This window comes from Crocodylus siamensis, chromosome 4 (genome assembly GCF_052110815.1).
Source record: "Crocodylus siamensis isolate JL-2025a chromosome 4, ASM5211081v1, whole genome shotgun sequence".
Lineage (NCBI taxonomy): Eukaryota > Metazoa > Chordata > Crocodylia > Crocodylidae > Crocodylus > Crocodylus siamensis.
Window position 1 is genome coordinate 197875020 of NC_143398.1, and position 24158 is coordinate 197899177.

Here is a 24158-nt window from a genome sequence, read left to right on the forward strand (position 1 = left end):
CTATAACCTGGTAAAAGCAAGGTTGGCTACACTCTAGTAGCCAATTTGCTTTGAGTGCATGGTATTAAATGAGGTTTAGAAAGACTCATTTCTTCAAAATTGAATGATTTAATTTTTCCCTTAAAGGACATGTGGAAAAAATGAAAGGTGTCCACTTAGGTCCAATAAATTACATTCTTTTGTCCTTGGTACTGCTACACAATAGTTCAGTGTTTAACCAATTCAGCTATTACATCTGTGATTTAAGAAACCTAGAACCTCCTCCTCAAAAAGTAACAATGGAGATGAAGTGTCTATAGTGAAATAAAACACAACAAAATGGATCCCAAGAGAGATCTTTGGTAAGTTGCCAAATAACAAAAGAATGTGTTCTTAATAAAATAAAGACACTACCAGCCTGATGACAATGGCAAAACAGAGAAGCTAGATATGAGGAATAGACGATCTGTTAAACCTTAAATTCTTATTATAGTAATCACGTAGGTAATTATGCATGTAGTTTTCTCTTCCAAGTCACACATTTTAAGTATTTTCTTAGTGCATTTCACTTACGAAATAAGAGTTGATATTGAGGATTAAAGATGTTATATTTAGTTTACCTTTGACTGTTGGTCTACATATAAATAGCCAACACTGCAGTGAAGTCTCACTGAATGAGCTTCTTTATCTAATATATCACAATGTATCGGTTTTTCTTCCTAAAATAAAGAATGAATAACCAATAAATGGTTGGTTGATTAGTATAACCGTTGGCAAACTTACTTGTTTCAAATGTAAAGCTAAATAAATTCTGTTTGAGCGTTCAATACTTCAGTGCAACAATAATGAATTATTCCTACTGCTTATACTAACAACTCCAATGAGTCTATGAATCTGAATACCATGCACTGATTACACTTTTTCACTGCCTTGTCACCATCTAAAAATAACAAACAAAGTATACCATCAGTATACTAGTATACTGTTAATATGCTAATATTCAGCTAGCATATTTAGCTCCAAACATCTAGGAATCACTGTTTTTTCCCTCTCAAAATACATTTTTTACCAAAGTAGGTAGATTAACAAAAGCTTAAAGCAGAAGATCTTAACTATGGTCAGATTCTCCCATTTAATTTCTTTCAGGGTCAAAACTGAAAGGTAGCAAAAAATGAAGAAAGAGCAAAACATCGGAAATACTATATCTGCAGTTTCAACTACATTATAGTAAAAAGCATTCTGTGTAATGCAAGAATGTTAACGTGCATAGACTTTTGATTCTTACCAGCTCTAGAATTTTGATGAAATACAGGCCTTTTGGGAGTTGGATGTGGAGGCCAGTTTGATATGCATCATCCCCAGCATTGTAAAGAGAAACATTCAACAGTAAAGTCTTCATACTTCCTACCGCAAGATATGTCTTCTTTTCATTAGGTCTTTAAAAAGAATGAATACATGGAATGTTATATCTAAGACATGCATACATAGATAGTGGCCTACATAAGACAAGTGTCTAAAAAAAAAAAGAGATGAATGCTTGGGAGCAAGAAAGAGCCCATTCCTTTCTTTGATTTCAGCTCAAACAACTATCTGGAAAAGGCCAATTTTACAGTAGTGACCAAATAAGTATTTTCCCATCCCCAGTACAGTAAGTGGGAGGAAGAAGCAATAGGGACACCTGTCCCAAAGATGCCAACTTGAGGCAGGACACAAAAACAGTAGTTGCCACCACTGCTGCTCTCCTGGCTCCCATGTTGCCATCTGCAGCCCAGCTGCAGCTATTGCTCCATGTACCACTATTGCCCAGAGCACAGATATGTCCAGTTACACCTCCTCTCCCTCTATCAGAAACCCATCTTCAGCCATCCACTCTCTAAACGACAGTCAGGCATAACAGCATCATTCATTTACACTGCATTTTTTAGGATCTGACTGGGTATTGGAGTAAGTAAGGAATGCTGCTTGCTTTCTCGCTTAGCTACTTTACTGGACAGGGGTATATATAACTGTTGTACTGATGCAGGATGTCCAGGGTGAAAGTTATGCCCTGGAAGAGAAGTCACATATGATTTATGCATAACTCATGCCTACTTAAGCCCCAGTGTGAGGATTTTCTAAGATTTGGCAGGACTTTTACATGCAGCTCAGGTCTATGTAGAACAGAGAGCACTGGAGCAAGGATGCATTTCACATCCAAATCTATTCAGAAAAAAACCTGCATAAGGCGTGTTACGGATATACGACTTAGAGTTTCTAGTGCTACAAGATTAATGAAAAAAAACTCTCTCTTCCTGATACTAAAATCTGTTTTTGTGATTTTTAACGTTCTACTTTGGGGACTGTTTGTAATTAATACTATCTTATTTACTCCCTGTGCTATATAAAGGTTGCAGTCTTCATGTTTCAGTCCATGTGAGCTAATGTGAAACAGGACACAAGGAATGTAAGTGCACATGTCTATCTTACGTGGCACTTAGTGTTCCGTAATCATGTTACAAGTGAAGGTACCCTACAATGTTCTAAAAGTAAACTTTAATTTGACATTAAAGTTTAATTAAGACTTGTACAAGAGCTGCCTAGAAATAGACATTTATCAAATATTCTGGCTTGGAACCAAAGCATTAGTCACGGAACACCTTTGGGAAAGAAGCTGGCACTTAGACAAGCAACAGAAGGTGAAAGCACTGCATAAGCAGCTAGGTTCCAAGACAACAGCAAATTAACGAGAAACACAGTGATAACATTTAGTGGCTGGATTTTTAGTTAACTTCACATTTTTAAGCTATTTTGCCACATTTACATAATCATCATTCTACCCGTTTCTGTCACACATTTTACTGCGTTCTGATTTCATTAACAAGGTACCATCAAAAAGATACCCACCAGCTTAGTACGCAAGTACGATAAAGCACCAGGTGCACATCTGGGAGTATGACAAAGCTGAACTACAGCTATTCCCTGATAATCATATTTCATTCTTCATTAAAAAATGCATAATGCATACTTGAAATTTACAGAGCAGACCAGAATTTAACCAATTTAAACAAAAGAAGATAGTTTGTACATGGTAAGTCATAACTCAGAAAGTAAAAAACAAGAATACAATGAAGTATTTCAGTGACATCCCCTATTCAATTTCATTCTTTTATGATAAATTTCTTGGTCTTCTTTAAAAACCAAAAAACAAAAAAGTGTTTACTTTGCTGTTCCTGGATAATGAATGCATTCTGTCTAGACAACATAAATTAATGCTTCACAGCTAACTAGTTTCTAATCAAGATACTGGGGCAAAATGTAATTTAAGGTGATTTTTCACAGTTTAGCAAGATATGTAGGCCTTTTATTCTGGCTGAAAAGTAGGTTCAAATTCTCATGTCCTATAGTACACTAATATGAAACAGGTGTACAGTACTCTTTCTGATCCTCTGATACTTATAAAATTGCTTAACTTGTATTAGCACTAATGAAAAACAACTACAAATCCATTCCTCTACAAAAGTGCATAATTTGTCAAGCAATAGTCTTAAAGCTTAAGAAAACGAAAATGCTTAAGACTAAAATCTTGAGTAGAATCTTAAACTAAGCAAAGCAGCCCACACCCACTTTAAAATCTATGACAAAAATTTGTGCCCAGAATTGCAAAGAAATGGTTAATCAAATTTGTATCTATTATGTCTTGTATACCAATTTAGGATTCTCTACAAGGACACACTAGCAGTTTAGTTCAAATAAGACCTTTAGCCAAACATTTAGTGTTTGCAAAACAGAAGCATGTCACAAATTTCACAAATCCAACAGCTCTAGCCGTGCTTTATCCAGGGGTACACAGTAAGTGACTGTTCCACCACAAGTTACTCAAGAAGAGAACCCATCTTTTCTGCTCCTAAGTATGGTACCTAAGGGTGGGAGGGACTGGACTTGAGAAGATCATTTAAAATCCAATTTGCAATCAAAATATCAAATTACCTTGCGTAAAATTGTGTCACATGTATTGAAAACTAGTTAATAATCAACAGAAATGTATCTTGCTTAGGAAAGTTAAGTGTAGTTCGACAAGGATCCAACCATGTCCATGTCATGGCAATGTATTAATGATTTAGCATGATGATAAAATATAAGGATAAGGACCTGCAAAAATCCTTTAAGGATACAAAAATACTACAATGGGACTTAAAAAAAAAGGAGCATGGGTGAAAACTAAAATGAAATGTGGCTTGGAAAATGCAACCTAGAATATCTAGCGGTAAAGAATGTAAACCACATGTAATGCCCAACCATCTGGTATCTCAATCATCAGTGTAAAACTGTAGATAATATATTCCTAAGTACACAAAGAAAAAACCCACTTAATTATTCCATAACTGAAATACTGAATAAAACAATCAAGTAGCACAAAACTGAAGTATTTATGTTCCATACAAGTATAACTTTTTTCACAACAGGTGTGGGAAGTTTACATTACCATTACTCTTTCTAAAAAAATAGTTGTTTAAATTAAATTTTTACTAGAAACTATGTTTTTTATTCCTATCCCATTTTTGCAAGTTAATTTTCTTTAAATAGAAAGGTAAAAACAAATTAGATAAACAACACACTACTGAATCTCTTTCATCAGGCAGAAATCACATTATACTTACTTTGGAAATGCAAGCTTCCCATAAACTTTCAAGTCAGCTGAACAGTTCTCTTGGGTGCAAAATCTTGCGAAAACAATCTGTGGAAACAAATATACAGATTCAAAGTACTTCTAAGCCATCCATTACAGTCGGCGTGCATCTATACATACACTTCAACATGCAGTAGACTATTTTACTGTGCATTACAGAGTTACGTAAAAACCATGGTAGTATGCTAATGCATAGCAAAAGAGTCTACTGCACATTAAGCATAATTTAAAAAGCATACAAATGTGCTAATATGCATTAGGGCAGCCTAATGCACATTGATTTTGTACTGCACATTACACAAACTAAATTTAATGCGCATTAGAAAAGGTGCACTAATGCATATGTAGATGTGCCCTGTGTAACGAGAAACCACGAACAACCTCTTTCTGATATAGCAGTGGGATAAAGTGGTGATTTGTCATTTCTCAGCCTATGTACAGGATACACAAAACAACTGAGAAGCATCCTTGGTCAGTGGCTATATGATCAGGGGCACCAGAACTGAAATTTCTGGGACAGTTCTGTCTTATAACAGGACAGCAATAATATATACAGGATGTTTGTCTAACCATTCCCTATATGATTACTATTTTAAGGCAATAGGACTATAATGTTGTTTGTTTCAACTCTTGTTCAGATGCCACAAAGTGGTTAACAATTTTATGTGAATTTGTCAAACCTGCTACTAGTGAGAAGGCAGAATAGTTTTATTTCAGTTTTCCAGTTACAAATCGTTAGAGCACGCTGACTTTTGCTTCAGAGCAACATAAAAGACCGCAGAGAAATTTGCTATCAAATCTTTACTGCGGTATATTTTTTTTCTCAGTTTCTGTGAATGAAAACTTGCAGTAGCTCCACAGGATAAATGTTCAACTAGCAGCTCATGGGCCACATGCACCCCCAAGTTCCTGATCTGTGTGCCGCTCCTACTTTTGCTTTTCAGGTGCTGCTGCTGGAGTCCCTGAGCTCCCCCTCTAATGCCTGTCCCCACTCCTTGGAGCAGGGCAGCATGGGATGGTGTGGTTTGCAAGGCTGAGGGATCCCATGGCTGTGGACCCCACACAATGCAGAGACATCAATATAGAGCAGCAGAAGTCACCCACCAAATGGTCCATGTGAGATGGGAGGAATGTGTGGCATACAGCCAGTGGGTCTGTGACCCCCCAGACATTCCGAATTTGGACAGTCCTGGAATAAATATTTAGAATCACAGAAAATTAGGGTTGGAAGGGACCTCAGGAGGTCATCTAGTCCAACACCCTGCTCAAAGAAGGACCATCCCCAACTAGATTATCCCAGCCAAGCCTCTGTCTACCCAGGTCTTAAAAGCCTCTAAGGATGCAGATTCCACAACCTTCATGGGTAACATGTTCCAGTGCTTTACTACCCTCCTAGTGAGAACATTTTTCCTAATATTTAACCTAAACTCCCCTTGCTGCAACTTGAGATCATTGCTCCTTGTTCTGTCACCTGGCACCATTGAGAACAGTCTAGCTCCATCCTCTCTGGAACCACCCCTCAGGTAGTTGAAGGCTGCTATTAAATCCCTCCTTAGTCTTCTCTTCTCCAAACTAAATAAGCCCAGTTCTCTCAGCCTCTCCTCATAAGTCATGTGTCCCAGCCTCCTAACCATTTTCACTACCCTCTGCTGGACTCTCTCCAATTTGTCTACATCATTTAAACACATCTAGATTTAAGTTTTTGAAGCAAGGCAGTATTTAGCCTAAACCCAGCAGCTTACATTAATAAAATCAAGGCATTTTAATGTCACTACCTTTGTGAGATGTAGGCACCAGTCCAGAAAATACTATCCCTGGTTATGATGCTGCCATGTGAGATTTCTAATGAGGATTAAATACTTAACTATTTAATACGTGAACTAACCTTGCTTTTTATAATATCTCTGTCTTTTCTTCTCTGAAGAACTGGCTGAAGTGGTGGGAAGTCCTCCACACTTCTCTTACTTCTTTTCTTTAGAACATGATGTCCAAGATGATAAGCTGCTTCTACATGTATAGGAGTCAGGATATCCCTTACATCTTTCTATGAAAATTGGAAACCTAGTAAGTTAACCATATAAAACATACATTTATATAATAAAACACAGTAAAACTTTACATTAAAACTAACACATTTATTTTCATATAATCATTTCTGAAACCATGGAAACAATATCTTTTCCTATCTTTTTAAAATATACTTTATTTTCTCTCTTTCTCCAGTAGCGTCTGGGTGTGCTAATTTTCAGTAATACTGATGACAGCAGTGATGTCATAAAGTGAAGTGTTTACTTCCTTAAATACCAACCAAATAATTTAAATATATTTATTTTGCTACTGAATCTATATTGGTTTCTTTAAATTATTTATGGTTGCAGTATATTTTACAAGGAAGGGTAGGTGAAAGAGAGGAAACAGACTTTGAGACAATCCCAGATGAAGAGCAGATCAGATATTTTTGTGAAGCCAAGCAAGTTTTCCCATTACTACTAAAAAGAATCATGATTCTTCTTTTCCTCCCCTGCCTTTACATTTTGTACTTCATATTAAGGTGATTAAACTCTTCAGTAAACAATAATTTCAACATGAAACCTTGACTGTGTAGGAATGCTGCAAGTCAGAACCCAAATCCCAAGTTATCTACTTGTGAAAACTGAACAGCTTGAAGTACTGAATATTACAATAGCAAACTTGATTAAATTATTCCCTAAGTGTATGAGATAGACAGTCACTGATTGTCCCTCCACATGTCCACTGCTTTAATTCTTATCTACAAGCTTGCTTTGACCAAATCACGTTACCTAATTCATAATAATTTTCTACAAGGTCTTCACTGCATCTGCTGTATATTACTTTCATTACACTAATTAACTATTAATTATTCTTTACTCAAAATATATAAAATGTACATGCTCTCTTGCAAGGATTGTACTTGACAGACATTCACACTTATTTAACTTTAACAGCTTCATATAAGAACAGAAACCTCAGTGGGGGAGGGAAAGGCTTCTGATATCACTAATTAAGAATTTAGAAGGAAAAGAAGCTAAATGCAGGGGGAAAATAGTTATGGAGTGTAGAAAGCAATGTACTAAATCACTCTCTCTACATTTATACTTGTTGGGATTAGGAAGTGGCCTTGGAACCTCTACAAAGCCAAGCCTTGTCATTTCAGTCAAATCTGTCTTTGTGAGGGTCCCGGGTGCCCATAAGCTGGAGATACTACTTGGGTGTGGTATGGCTGTCCCAGCAGGCAGGAGCCCCTGTGAGTGCTAGGAGGGAGGAGGGAGAGGGACCACCAGCCTGCCCTTGTAGCACCCGATAGCAGCCCTGATGCTGCGCTCGTTCCTGTTTAAGCCCTGCCAATTCCACCGCACATCTTTGCCCGGTTCCACTCCCCAGATAACTGCTAGTTACCTCCCTGCCATAGCAGCTGTGTGATGCTGCCACCTAGATCCACCCCACCACCTAGGCAGCCCCTGCCAGAACGACTCCCCCAACAGTGGGTAGCACCAAGCAGGGACCCCACCAGACCTTGCCATCCTGTGCTGCTGATGCTAGCATCGCTGCTCACTCCCACACATTTACCATGTGGAGTCTACTGTGCCAATGGGCTTCAGTCCTGGCTGGTGCTGGAACTTACCACCATCCTGCATATCACCCTTGGCACCAGCAACTTGTGCTGCCCTGCTCCTCTGCCACAGACTATTTAACTAATATAGTTAAAGTAAGTTAAACAGGTGATTTTTTAGATGAGATTCACACATCCCTACTCAGAATCACCGCACTCACAACAGTATATGCCCCAGCAGGATATTGTGCTCCTATATGGTCTAGAAGCTGTCACACTAAAAAGCTCAACACTACTTAACAGTGCAATGAGACTCATAACAGGCTACAAAACTTGCACACAGACAGATGTACTCCCTGTATTCTCATACATTAGATGAAGTGATATAAGACAGACCCTAACATCAACACTGGCAACAGAAGCAAGAGAGGACAACAATTTCCTGCTCCATCAACTGTTAATTGAAGACCTGAATAGATGGAGGCTTAAAAGTTGTAAACCATTTATACATGAAGCCCACAAGCTCTTGGAAGAGCCTGGGGGTGCTGAACAGTGGCGGATGCACAGGGTACATGTGTACCCCTGACAGCCAATGTTCCCCACTTAGGCAACAGGCAGGTGGGGCAGGTAAGAGTGCTAGTGCCTCCCCTGAGAGCGCTGGCTGGGGAGTGGGGACACTAGGAGAAGCAATCACTGCAGCCCTCCCCACAGCTAATCACACCAACTGGGGACAAGGTTCCCCCATGGTCAACTGCGCCGTCCCAGAAGTACCAGCGGTGCACCCAGAAATGCCAGGTTGATGCAACTGGCTGCAGGGGAACCCCCCACCCCGACTGGCATGATCCGCCACCAGGCCCCTCCTTCCCCAAGTCGCTGACTGGCCGCTGGGGGGGGCAAGTACTCTCCCCCCCAACTCAGAAGGCACCATGGTGTTGAATCAAACCTATGGGCAACAATGGAGTAGGCCAACTTCTGGGAAAGATCACACCTATTCCTATAGTATTTTATACCAACACCAAACAAGCCCTCCACTGGGCACAACCCTGACAGAAAAGTAGGTTAAGCTGAACAGACTGAGATCTGAATACAGACGCTTCAAAACAACACTTTACAAAATTAACATCTTGGACAGCCCCGTGTGAATGTGGTGTCCAACAAACGGCACAGCATTTCATTGAAATCTACAATCTTTACCAATGCCGACACAGGGCAGATTAAAGTCACACATTAAGCAATAACAACATTAAGCAATAACAACAGATAGTGGCTCAGATTTGGAAGTTGATATCTGATGCTATACAAAAAAAGAAGTTCTATGGACCAAGGGCCAGATTCTGTTCCACCTATTAGTCATACAAATGGATTTATGTACCAAAGTGTAATTCTATTCCACTGTAATATCATGAAAATCCATTAATGCCTCTAACTTTGTGGCAATATCATCTTACTATTAAGACACAAAACAAGAAGTGAGGAAGAGAAGGACCTACTCACCTTTTCCATTAACTTTTCTCCGTGTCTAATGGGAAGTGATGCTCACTTCTACCCCGGGGGTCTTCAAAAGGAGGCTAGATAATCACCTACCCGGGGTCGTTTGACCCCAGCATTCTTTCCTGCCCATGGCAGGGGGTCAGACTTGATGATCTACTTAAGTCTCTTCCGACCCTACCAACTATTAAATTATGAATAGAACCTGGTCCCAAATGCTGCTACGCACAATGCTCTTGCAATAATTTCTCATTTTCCACAAAAAATTGAACAAAATTGACTTCCACTTACCATCTCTCACTTCTATATCATAGGGTAAAAAATTACCAAAAATATGACCGTACCCATGGGTCACACAATTTTAGTGGCACCCTAATTTCAGCACAGTTGACAACAGTCAAAAAAGTTGTGTAAAAAAAGTAAAAAACCCCATAATTTACATTCAAGAAAACACATTTAATTTTCAATTTCTGTGAAAAAATTCTAAACAAAATATTTAAATCCTGATTTACATTAGGTAGGTGCTCTATCCAAGTATGGTAATATTATATTAAATTGATACTGGATACATTACCCTCATAAATGCTGGATGAAGTTTGCAGGTAACATTGTTGTTGTAAACCTCTGCACTTCCAGAGGTCGTAGCTGATGTTCCATTAGAAGAAAAGTAAAACCTTGCCTGAGTGTCTGCCTTTCTTGTCACATCTACACTTAGATTATAAAACAATACTGAAAGATTAAAAAGAACAAAAGATACTTTGTAAAAACCCTTTTTGAAACATTTTTACTTTCCCTAATTTGATAGAGTTATTTACTTTATCACTTTTGTCAAGTATATTCCACAATGTTTCCCTTGCACTGGCTTACTTGCAAAATGAGTTTTCAAAACTTTGGAATATAACAAAGCTGCAAGGATAAAAGGAAAAACCTGCTCACTGTTTCTCTGAGAATACTTGTGCTTTAAGCAGGGTTACCATGTGTCCAGGTTTTCCCAGACATGTCCTCTTTTTTGGCCCCTGTGCTGCATCTGGGCAGGTTTTTAAAATAAGAGCAAATGTCTGGGTTTTCTGCTCTCCTGGGCTGGCTGCTTGGAGCTGGGAGCAGTGAGCAAGCTAATTGGCTGTCAAGGGTCATGTGCTCCCCATGTGGGCTCTGGGAAGCCAGCAAGAGGGAAAAGGAGAGAGCACGAGTGTGAGTAGGCACGTGTACAATGTGAGGACTGCTTGGGCAGCTGGGTTGGGGGGAGGTAGGTGTCTATAGGTCGGGACTGAGGGGCACTAGCAAGGGGCACAGGGGACACGGTGGGTGACTGTGGGTTGGGTGTGCAGGGCACTGGCAGTGCCAGGGTACTGCTGTTTGCAAATGAGGGACACCGACAAGGCTGAGGTCAGTGGGTCCAGATTTAGCAATCTGGAATTTTACCTCCACCTCAATCACGTTGGTACTTCAAGTATTTTAAGACAACTAGTTCTGTTATATCATTTAACTTATCTTGTCCAAATTTAGGATTTACTAAGTTATTCAGTACTCCAAAGAAGTGTGATGGGTGAGTAGCCATAGGCAATCATCAGGGATCCTGGTTTTCTCCGATTTAAGAAAATCCGCAATTTTCGGTTTAAAAAAAAAGTAAGCCCAAATCCACATTTTCTCCGTGAATAAAATAAAACACCACTAGATATAGAACCTTATATTAGTGGTGTTTCATTTAAATCACAGAAATATGTGGATTTGGGGTTACTTTTTATTAACTGAAAATTGAAGATTTTTTTCAAATCAGAAAAAAAAAACAGGATTCCTGGTAATTATACATCAGGAAAAGTTTGTATTGGCATTAAAGTTCAGAAGACTTTCTACTTTGCCAAATAATTTAATTTTCCCAAATACACTCAAGTTCTTTAAACAAAGGAGTTCCCCTGCACGTGACTAGTTAAAAACTCGACACTAATGTGTTAGAAAGCACCTTGGCCAATTCTTTAACATTCTCTGGTTCACACTGGATGTATCCACATGTGACACTAAAGTGACCTGATAAACTCTGGCACAGTCTGTGCCCGAGTCAGCTACTCCCGAGCACAGATGCTATGCCTGGGACTGCAGCACTCTGAGCCAAAGTGGAACAGCACTGGGCTGGTAGGTGCCCAGGAGGTAAGCCCCAGGCTCTGGGTGGAAGCATTAAGTGGCCAAGGGGCTGGCTGGGGCATAAGGGTGCCAAAGTGCAGGACTAGGTGGCAGGCAGCCCCCCTGCACTTTAGCACCCTCATCACCATCCACATGTGTGTTTCAGTGCACATAATTGATCTGCCAAGGGATAGTTCTATACCCAATGCTACTATCCTATGGTAGAGTTAATTAATTTACTACACCCTAAAACCAACACACATATAGACGATGATGCTTTACTGTGGAGCTAATCAGTCAACTCTACAGTCAAGTGCATGTATAGATGCACCTACTGTCTAGTTCATAGGGCTTAGATGCTTAACACTTGCTTTTTAAAATCCTCCTAATTTCCTGATACAGCAAAAGGTATTTTATCATCATGGTAAGATATGAACACATCCTTTCACAGGTTTCCAAATTCAGAACATAATAAAAACCTCTTACCATTCATGTTAAATATTACTCCATGCTAAAAATTTATTTACTCTTTATAGAGGAATTCTCATTTATCTTAGTCCAATTTTGCAAGAGGTCTTTTTTCCATTTCTACTGATACCCCTTTCATACTATCCAGAGAAATGGCTGTGTAAAAAGCTTTGAAGGTTAAATACATTGTTAGGCATTTTACCTAGATTATTAGTAAGTTAATTACTGTTTAGTTTGGCATATAATAAAATATTATTTGTGAATGATAAAGTATTCTGCAGCACTAGAACAGATCCAGGCATGCAATCAACATTTTGGAAAAATATATTGAAATATGTAACAAATACCTTACCAATATAGCCAGGTACCTCTCGTCCTTTATATGTAAAACAGACCATCAAATTCATACACACAGCAGGTTGGCCATTTTCCACACACTCTAGATTAGTTTGATTTACTGAATCAGGGTGTTTTAAAGATGCTTCAACAATTACAACTGGTTTTGTTCTAAGAATACAAAACAATTTGCAGTTACTAAATGCTTTAGCTTTCATGTATTGATGTATTAATACTTCAATATTTCATCATACATGAGTTATCATTTGTGAATATAATTTAAAGTAGCCTCTGAATTTTATGCAATAAAAATGAAAGTGGGGATTTATGAAGCAAATTTCAGTGTTTTACTGCTTCAAGAAGTTTCCAAATGATACTTACCATTTGCTCTACCTTATATATATATATATATCAGTGTAATATAAAATTCTAGAGCTCAGTAACCAAAGTTCAAAATACCATAAAGAGCACTGTGAGGTCACTAGCACATTGTGGATTTTTTTAATTGCTCTCATAATTTACAATTAAATCCAATTGTTTTTAAGCACTGAAATGTATCAGCCTCACCTCAGCAGCACTGCAGAATCAGAGAGAAAAGCACCAACTGCTACATCTGTACAAAAACAGAGATTGATGAGTATCATTAGTCAATGGGAATCACTCCACAAGCAGAGTATCTTCCTGAAAATTCACCCTTTTTGCTGTAATAAAACCATTTTTGTACATTATTAAGTAAAAAGGATATACCAAGATTCGAAGGTATACTTGTCACTGATATTTCTGTACATACTCTTTAACTATCTGATTTCTATCTATTAAAGCTTCAGCGTTGATGTACAGGCAAGTCCTCGAACTTATGACACAACTGATTCCTGAAAACAGTGTCTTAAGTCGAAACATTGCAACTTGGAACCGATTTCCCCATAAGAAACAAAGTTATAAATGGGGGATTGGTTCCTGAACCAAGGCCCGATACCCTGTTTTCACCAAAAATAACCCAATTTTGTACTCAATCAATTATAGATGAGTAATATAGCTACACTAATGTATTTATATTGTAAATAGTAATCACATTGATTTGGATGGACTTCTCTGAGGTGACTCTACTGGACTTTTTGAAGGGCTCTTGGCTAGATTCTTCTTAGGAGTCTTGTCTGCTTTCGTAAAGGAAGTGTCCAAGGAAGTTTGGACAGATGTTCTCCAGGGAGACGGGTGACACAGTGACTTGTTTGCTGGCATGGTGTCACACACTCCTGAGCCCTAGGGATCATGGCAGCTGCGATTCCCAGGGTCTGGGGGTTTCAGGCACTTCCAAGCCCTAGAATTGTGGCATCTGCAATTCCTAGGACTCCAAGCTGTGGGGAACCCCTGGGGCTGCAGGACTGCTGCAGGGGCAATCCTCTGGCCCCACAAGTTTTTCTGAACCCCCAGGGGTAGGGGAAAATCACAACAGTGGAGATCCTATAGCCCCAGGGATGCATGGGGCAACCTTGAGGCTGGAAGCCTCTCAACTGAGGAGGGCTCCCAGCTGCAGAAGCTTGCTTATAGATGTTGCGCGGGGGACCCCGAATCGGGCTCCCACTGTGCCAGCAATAAGGTGCAATGGGATCTAATGCATGATCTTACAATCGTGCCTCCTTCCATGCATGTGTGACATGGCAGGAGGCATGATTGTCTGAATTGAGCATTAGATGCCATCGCACCTTTACCTGCATGTGTAAAGGGGGCCTAAATGACTAAAGACCAGAAGTCTGAAAAGTTAAAAGAGGCACTGTTACCAGAAATCTGCAGGGGTACTCTTTCTGAATGAAGCAAAGGGCACCAAAACACTAGAGTTTAAGACTTAAATATTCGCTTAAATAATTTATCTGACTCTTGCTATGTTTCTTTCTAGCCACATAATTTTGCTTTAAGCAGTAAAACTTGTAGTTGGGACCCTCTAGTCTCTTGGGAGCAGTCCTTGATGACTCTTTTGCAAACGATGACATGGACCTGTGGCTGGACCAGAAGAAGTAGATTTGAATTTGGGCTACAACACAGAGTGCTGAAGAGACTGTTGTGTCTGAAGACAGGCTTCCAGAACTGTTGAAATTCATAGGAAGCAATAAATCCTATGCTAGACTTTTCCCTTTAGTGCTTTTGTACATGTAGTTTACTACCTCTGCCAGAACTATTGGGACAAATATCCCATTTCATGAATCAATTGGGTCTTCTTCACTCAGTCATTCAATAATTTCATAATTCACGATGCTAAACAATTTTTATATGAGAAACATTAGACTGCAACATCACTAGACGAACTGGTTGCCATTAAGAAGTCAGTGTCCGCAAACAGATATTAGTTAATTCTTTTATACTTTACTGCAAACTTATTTTTAAGCCTTTCTGAGCTCTTCAACAGGATATTTCAACTCTATCACAGAAAAGCTGCTGTCTTGCAGTCTTAACCTCTTTGCTTTTTTCTTATCAAAATGTAATGTGACAAGCTGTCATAATAACAGATTTTGCTCCTTAAATTTTGCTAGGCATACTGAGTATTATGGATGGTTTGTTCTCACTAGTGACATTTAATTTTGTTTCTACTCCTTTAAACACAAAGAGTAGTCAAAATTGTTAAACTTACCTTGATAACCATTGTTATCAGCATCAATGCCACTTGATATGGAATGTCCAAACATGCTTAAAGTGTTGCTGATTCTGTGTCCTTGTATTCTCTGAAAAATAAAGACTTGACCTAAATAATTTCACTTGGAAATGTGGTAACCAATGAGAAACTTTAGCTCAATCATACTGTATGCTAAACCAAAAACTTTCTTGTTTTTGGTTAACTTACCTTCAGATTCAGGATTAGCTCTGTTTTTGCAAATAATATATCACATAAATCCAACTTAATTCACATAATGAATTTCTAATCTTTCTTCTATATTGAAATGAACATAAGTATCTGCATTGCAACAACACAGTAATTTTAAATAGACTGTGGTCCTTTAAATGAGGGACCTAAATTCCATTTTTTTGGGAGAAGTCACTAAGGAGATGATACCAAATAGACACACATTTAACACTCCTGACAATTTGACTTTTATTGCTCTATGGAAGTGCTAGGAAAAACAACCTCCTGAAACACATAACTCTGGAGAAATGTGCACAAAAAACCCTTATGGTTAAGCTAAAAAAAATAATGAAAAAAGACACTCACATACCATAACAAGCCACAAACATTCTGATACTCAAATGTTTAAAAAAATAAAAGCACTGCAGAATTACAGTAATCATTTTTTCTTTACTGGATTTTTTTTAAAAGACTGGCAGAAAAGTGGTACCTGTGAGAAGGATGCAGTTATCCCATCTTTTCTGCCATTGTATATGTAAATAGCTCCTTCCTGGTTGTCTTCCAGTGGAGCCCCAATAGCCACATCTGCAGAAATATTTCAGGAGATGATAAAATTATTCTCCTTGGCAAGTCAGGGTTAAACATGATTAAGACATGCAGCTTACAGATATTTTAATATATGAGAAGTAATATGCAATCAAGATACAGTTTTATAGTTTTCTCATTTTGAACTTGTTTATATTTCTCACTTTAGAGACTTACTGAACATATGTTTGTTTATATTTAATGTTCCACTTACAATGTTACAACATGACTTGCTAGAAAGAAAAGATAAACTATGATGGTTCTGATTTTTATAGTCCTCTCAACAAGAGCTTCTCCTAAATTATTAAAGATCTTATAACAAACACAAATGCATTTATAGTTGTAGTTTATGTGCAAGAAATGCAATTGTGCTTCACTCTTTTAGTCAGATTTACTGTAACAGATTTCTCCAGAAAGCCTCAATGGGGCTCTGCTGCTTAGCCTGAAGTGATACAAATCCACATCTTCCACTTTCCAGGCGAAAAGCCTAACTATCTAACTACAAGTAAAGATGCAGTCATGCTTTGTGCTGGAGCCATGAATCCTGAACTGCTTTTCTACACTGGTGTTTCTTAACTAGTGTGCCGTGGCACAAAAGTGTGCCATCAGAAATAAACAGGTGTGCTGCAGAATTTTGCCATGGCAATGAACTACAGTAGGGATGAGGATGGGGAATGCCTTAACAGGTGTGCCCTGGAAAATTTTTATTAATGTAAGTGTGCCTTGGGTTGGAAAAGATTGGGAAACACTGTTCTACACCACAGTCCACCTTCAAAGGTAGGCCCTCAAATCCAGCTTGGCTGGTGACTGAACACCTTAGGCTGATAACACTTTGAACTCATGGATTACTCATCCATACAAACATTTACACCATCACTGCTTCTTGTTGCATTTTAAAAAAAAGCAGATAGTCTTGCTCAGTTCTTTGGAAATAAAAAGAGGAACATCCCCTACAGTATTCTAGGCTCTAAAAACCAAGTGAAGAAGGCTTTTCTTTTTTCCAGACACAACCCTGTGCTTAGAATCTCCTATTGGTTAGATCAGTGACTCTCAATCTTTTCAGACTCAAGGCATCCCTCCATAATTTTTGTGAATTATGGGAATGGAAGGAAGAGAAGTGGATGAAAGAGAAGAGCCTGCACTCATCTCCTCACTGAAACCTGAACTTATCTTGCCTATCCTGGTGGTCCTTTTCAAAGGTTGCCAAAGCACCCTAAAGTGCCATGACACCCTAGCTGAGAGTTACTGGGCTAAATATTAGAATCCCTGCTTGGTGCAAAGTCTTTTTGGATCACCAAACTCTTCCGCAGTCAAGGCAGACAGAGCCAACTCATCTAACAAAGGCTAAGCAACTACATACTCTGAAACCTAACACCTAACTTGTAACGCCAAATACTTTTTTTAATTTAGTCTATAGATGACGGTTTCACATAAGCAGACGGTAATGACTTTGAAACTAGAATACATTCATATGGGTGGCCTAAAAATGAAAAGCCAAGATTATACTTTAAGAATCATCATACTCCTATTTATTGTTACTTTCCACTGCTTTCAGTTATAAATGCTCATTAATACCTTCAAAACCATCATTATCAATGTCTCCTAGATTGGCTATGGATTCTCCAAACCTTGCTGCATATGAGTCACTTCCAGCTAGTTCTAGCTCCAGTTCTTCCATCGCAGCTTTCTGAAAGACAACAAAAAACAAATGTATATAAACTAAAGGATTTCCAGATGAACCACAATCCTGATATATGTTAATACAAATATTATTCTTAATTGCCTTTACTAACTAAAGTATGTCAGATTGACCTTTCAGTGTATAGATAATCCTTATTAAAGACATCCACTGGGAATTTATATTAGAGGATGTGCTACCTTGAAGCAGATACATTCTATATGGATCATACATCCTTTAATACAGAATACATAAATCGCATAAGCAAGGAAGCTTGAAGTTTGGCTTTACTATGTGCAAGTAAATGTGTAAAAATAGCCTAATCACTGTGTGGTTTCAGAATCACAAATGGTTATTTCAGTGAATGAGTTTTCCATACACTCTAAGCTTTACAGAATAAACACAGTTCAAAGAGGGGAAACTAAAGTCTTTTCTTCTGTTGCAGTCCCTTCTGAAAACATCCAGCTGTTGAACGCTGCTTGACTTACTATATTCCAGCAGAAGTTCTAGACCGCAGGCTGGCAGCTAGAAAAATATTTCTACTTATACCTTGAGCACACTGGTTAAAAAAAAGTCAGTGAAGATAATAAAAAGGGAATCCTCCAATATCGTTATAGAATTACAAGCAAATCAATGGTGGACTGCATACAAAGAGAATGCAACTGGATAATGTATATATCTCTAATTATTATAAAATAGTGCTGCTTTTCCCTCTATTTTAACATCAAATATAAAGATAAAGGTTTTTCCCCTACCAATCAGCATAGGGAAAAAGTCCCTTATCTTATATTTGCTTACAAAGAAGCCTCATTCAACACAATTTCTACCATTAAGCTCCTGTCAAAAGCTGCTTGTGCTCAGTAATTCAAACCAACTATGAGCATAACTATAAAACACATAGCCTATATATTGGGCAAACATACTGCTGGGAACCTACCATAAGGATAAGCTAGTTCAAATAAGATATATAGTAGTGCCCATTGTGCACAGGCCCCCTCAGCATCACCTTTTTTTTTAAAATCATGGTGAGCCACTACACTGAATACATTTCAACTTCCTCTTCACTTCCACAGCTGAGCTGCACCTTTCTTTCCTATTTCCAATGATTCCTGTTTCTTTACCAGCCTTAAAGGTATGGTAAACATCACCGCAGAGCTCCAAATAGGTCACCCAGAATCCCACTGTCACCCCTTCTCTCAGCCTGTTGTGTATGATGAGTGTGGTCCTGCCCTCCATTCCTGGAGCTGGACCAGATTGCTCTGTGCCTCATCTGCATATAAAATCTTGAACGATCCCAGGACTCCTGATAACACTCAGTTCCAGTCATGAATGATGGGCTAATTAGCACATACTCTCACAAACGATCTACCTGGAATACATATACACACATACTAAGCAGCAGCAGGCTGTGGGAACACCATGGCTTAAAACGCTGTAGATTCTGCTGGGGTGTAACCCAATGAACTATACAGTAAATCACAAGCCTGCTGGCTTTGGACTAATACCACGCAAAGTCTTTACTCTACTTAAAAAGGTACAAAAGTGCTGCTTAAAAGTGTGTTTGTGGAGTACCTGTGCTAAAACTTGTAACTGTTTCCAAAAAAAAGTAAACTGAATCAGTTCTGAATGAACTTCCTGTAAGTGAATTACTACAGGTCTATTTATGTCAAGGTCAGGGTTTTCAAAATTTGTCCCTCACTTCCACATACTCAGGGAGAGCAGGGTCTGACAGTAAGGAATGGGGGAAAGGGCTGCAAGGGCAAGAAGCTTAAGGGGCAAGAGGGAGGAAGATGGCAATGGAGCTACCTGACCCCCAGATTTATTTTCTCTGCTGTGGCCATGTGAGGGGGGCAAATTCAAGGCAACCCTCCAATAATTAGATTCTATCCCTGGAAAATTTTAATAAATTTATAAATTATCTATATAGAGAATCCGGTTATTGGATGGGACATTTTATATTTGAGTATATAGAGTCTTTTGTTCTGAACAGTAGTTTTAATATAGATATAGCTGCACACACACACACACACACCCAAATCATGTTGCTGTTGTTTTTTTACATATTTATTAGTATTAGCATAAAATAGGCTTTTGATTATTAAAAAGTAGTTAAACCACTTGTTTTAATACCTCTGTGCTGGGCATATTATAATTATTGTCCAAATTGATCATGTCAAGAGTCCTATGCGATAAAGTAGAAAACTCTTTAGATTGTTGAATTACTTTTATTTCAAATACTAAATTTTAAATTTAAAAGCAATACTTACAGACCCTGAATTGATGTAAACGTAAACCCTGCCTTCTTCTCGGACTTTGCTTTGCATTGGAGCGCCAACCAGTAAGTCTGACAAGCCGTCTGCATTGAGATCCACCGCACAAATAGCAGCTCCAAAATAAGCACCAAGCTGTGCACATACACAAGAAGTCCATAACCTTCAGTTCCTTCAGAAAATGCACTGGAAGTCACAACATGTACCTAATTAATGTGAAAGGTTACCTTTTTACCCTTGAATTCAGACAGGATTTTTAATTGCGTCGCTTCAATGCTAAAAATATATGCCTAAAATAAAAAGAACAGATAGGGAGTTCAATACTTTCACAAACTGCATGAAATAGTAAATATGCTGTGGCAGAAAAAAAACACCACATGTCAAGGTCCCTTTAAATAGGGTTTTCCACTACCATATTTTCTACCAGGTCCATTCTTAGCACCACTTTTCCAGTTTCATATGGCCTACTCTTCTCTATTCCTTTCCATTCCTTCTCACCAACAATGTCCTCTTGAACTAGAGCAATACTCCTTAGCTTCCTCCAACTGCAATCCTTATTTCTATTGCACTGATCCAATTAAGAGAATTACATACAGTAAAATGCATAATACCCAGTAAGAAATAGCTCTTACCTTACCCGTCTGCTCCTGTTGGGGAGCTCCTCCAACTACTTCTATACTAGTTGGTGTTAGAAAATGGCCAGCTCCAACAGCATATCCTGTAAATAAAAATATACTAATTGTATACATACACGGTAACTATGATTTTAGGGGAATAAATATATTCATAATATTATTGCAGCGACCATATATGACAGTGTGTACATAAAATAAAAACTATGATCTGTTGCTTTTAATACTGTATCTTCTTTTCATACAACACATGACTCAATAAGATGAGTTCTGAAGTAATGAAGTATGATTTTATGAACGTTAATGGCAATTTGGCATAGAAATGTTATGTTTCATAAAATGAAGTCAACAAAAGCAAGAAGCACCAATATGAATTCTAGCAATCAGGAGTAAATAGTTTAAGAATAGCCATCTAATGAAAGAGTCCCATTTTTAACTACTGGCTTTTTGGTAAAAAATACATTCACTTAAAAATGGAAACACGTCTTTTACTTAGCCACACTCATTCCATTATCCCATCTGAATGTCCATCAGGTAAGAAAAAAAAATGACCTAGTTCAATGTTCATGTAAGAGAATGCAAAAAATTTCATACAACCACTATCCAAATTGTTTTTCATTTTAAATGTGCTTGATCATTATTCATCTGTAATACCTGGGCTGCATTTTTTTTAAAGTCTCATCTACGAACAACCTAAATCTCAAATACAATAAGCCAATGAAACAAAAATTGATAAGAAAATACTACTGCCCCAATTTTGGCCCCCTAGTCCCCTACACAACTGAATCCATGTGGGTAGTCCTCTGTGTCTGTGTAGGGCCCTCCTAACTAATGGAATCACAGCTGGTATAAAGGACTTCTGAGAGGTGCATTGGGAGGACAGAAGCTTATTTTTTAGCCATGCAGACTTAGTTGTTTGTATGCCTTTCAAAGTTCAGTATGGGACACAAGCGTGGGAGCGTAACGTTGTATTTTATGCTTTAAAGTTGCACCTGTTTATAGAGTGATGAATTATAGTATTGTTTATATTTAACCTTATTTAAAAATTGCTTAAGTTTTGTATAGCCTCATTAACTTTTTATTTTGATTATTAGCTGACCCTGACTTGTTTCTGTAGAGCTCATAGTGCTCATGATATTATATCTTATTTGAAATTGAAGAAAAGCATAAAAGGGGAAAGCAGGAAAGTTAGGTGTCATTGTCATAAATAAGCCTTCAACACCTGTCTGGACCATTCCAGCCTGATAAACCCTTTGCTTTCAGGAACTGAGCGGCTGTCTTTTCTGTTGAGCAAAGTAACATCTGGGATTGGGTGAGATTATTGTACTGAATGTGTTTCTCTCTCTGAATACAGAAACTGCTAAAATAGTATTTGTTGTACTAATAAAGTTAGACTTTGATTTTAGGACACTGTGCTGTCTGTGTTCGTAGTTCACATTTCATTTAAGGATTAATTGTGCTTTAACAATCCCTTAGCGCTATCTGTGAGCAGTGGTGCAAACAAGCTGATCGCTCTAAGATAGAGGAAGAAATGTGTTAACTCCAACTTTGCTCCTCTTACATCTACTAAATTATAATCAATGGAGCCAAATGAACTAGGATTACAGAACAGGGTTGTGCCTTAAATCTTACACTTGCCAAAATGACCATGTGGAAGTCAAGTGGAACACATATGCCAGCATTTTCTCTGAATATTTTATGCTATAAGGGGTGAAACAAGATAATTTATCATTTAAAGGTCAACATCTAGTTTTCCCTTATTCAACAAAAAAAAAAAATCAGACTTAAGTGGATGTACCTTAATTTTTCTGCTCTGACCTTTACTTTTTGTTTTTTTTCCAACTGTAAACATTCATATTTCTAATGAACTTGCTTTAAAAAAGATCCCATGATAAACACAGTTCCCAGGTTTCTGCTGTTATAAAGATTAGCTATCATAGAACATATGAAAAATATGTAAACTTTGTGCCTTTATTATTCACACTGCTTTTATCTACACAAATTTAAAGGATGGGATACAAGTTTATCTTCTTTCTATACTGGGTGCAACTGGCTAGGGACATAAAAAGCAATAAAAAGAGATTCTACACATATGTTGACAGTAGGAGGAAGACAAGAGAAACAGTAGGTCTTTTATGTAAAGTGGAAGACAACCTGGTTACAGATAATGCACAGATGGCTTTTTACTTCAGTCTTCACAAATACGGGCAGCTACGAGATGACTAGTGCAGTTGGCAACAAAAGACAGAGGAGACAAACAGCCTAGAGCAACAGTAGAAAGGTTAGGGATTACTTAGAGAAGCTACATGCTTTTTAGTTGTCAGTGCAAGATGGGCAGGCTTGTCCCTATGTGGGGCAGATCTGGGCGACTGCTCTGGGCCCTGTGCTTCGGTGGGCCCCACGGTCAATGCCGCATAGGCCCCGCCGCAGCTGCCACGTGCCACCACTGCCGAGTGCCTGCTGCTATCTCTGGCCACTCACCACCCCACCCCTCTCCCCTGGGCCCTGCTTAGGCTGATATGCCCCAGGCCCTGCATACCCCTAGAGACTACTCTGAAGATGGGATGCACCCGAGGGTACTGTAGGAATTGGCTGAGGTAATTTCAGAGCCACTGGCTAAGAAGAGCATTCTTTGAGAACTCAAGGAGTTGGGCGAGGTCCCAGATGACTGAAAAAGGATAAATATAGGGCCCACTGTTAAGAAAGAGAAGAAGGATAATCTTGGTATCTACAATAAGGTTACCCTAACCTCAATAGCTAGAAATATCATGGAGCAGATCCTCAAGAAATCCGTTATAAAGCACCTAGATCACGAACACCCAGCATCAATTTACCAAGAGAAAGGCATGCCTGACCAATCTGATTTCCTTCTAGGATAAGATGAAAAGCGCTGTGGAAGTGTAAAGAGCAATGGATGCGATACACTTTGACACTAGCAAGGCTTTTGACACTGACTTGCACAACATTCTCATTAACAATTTAGGGAACTATACACTAGATGAAAGTACTGTAAGGTAGATACATAACTAGTTGGATCATTGGGCTCAATGAGTAGTCAGCAATATCTCAATCTCTAATTAGGAAGAGGTATCAAGTGGGGCTCTGCAGGGGTCTGTCCTGGGTTCCAGTATTGTTTATTGTATTTATCAATGATTTGGATGATGGGATCAAGTATACACTTAGCAAATTTGTGAAAAACACCAAGTTGGGTGGAATTGCAGATATGCCAGAGAACAGAGTTAGGATCCATAGTGACCTGAATAGACTGAAGACTCACCTCAATTAATCAGATGAGAATCAACAAGGACAAGTGCAAAGTCCTGCACTTGGGATGGAATAGCCACATGCACAAATACAGACTCACTAGGCTCTAGTACTGGAGAGAAGGACTTTGGGGTTACAGTGAAATTTAAGCCATAAACAACTGGTGCCTCCTGTGATTGGGGAGGCACCGTGGCAGCGAGCAGGGACCACCCACAGCTGCCACCTGGATTGAGATTCCATAATTTCTCTAAGTAGCCTGTTCCAATTTTC

At 38.6% G+C, this 24158-nt stretch overlaps 1 protein-coding gene across 1 annotated transcript in view; it reads right to left on the reverse strand.

The window, feature by feature from the left end:
* ITGA4 (integrin subunit alpha 4) overlaps window positions 1-24158 on the reverse strand; it is a 55527-nt gene that overhangs the window by 14832 nt on the left and 16537 nt on the right. The window contains exons 7-19 of the mRNA XM_090045302.1: window positions 20625-20710; window positions 20220-20282; window positions 19990-20127; window positions 17620-17731; window positions 15950-16044; window positions 15250-15340; window positions 13194-13239; window positions 12643-12797; window positions 10279-10433; window positions 6531-6689; window positions 4617-4693; window positions 1265-1415; window positions 600-698 (exon numbers count right to left, since the gene is read on the reverse strand). Of these exons, the coding sequence (XP_089901428.1) occupies window positions 600-698; window positions 1265-1415; window positions 4617-4693; window positions 6531-6689; window positions 10279-10433; window positions 12643-12797; window positions 13194-13239; window positions 15250-15340; window positions 15950-16044; window positions 17620-17731; window positions 19990-20127; window positions 20220-20282; window positions 20625-20710 (1427 nt within the window). The remainder of the gene's footprint in view (window positions 1-599; window positions 699-1264; window positions 1416-4616; window positions 4694-6530; window positions 6690-10278; window positions 10434-12642; window positions 12798-13193; window positions 13240-15249; window positions 15341-15949; window positions 16045-17619; window positions 17732-19989; window positions 20128-20219; window positions 20283-20624; window positions 20711-24158) is intronic.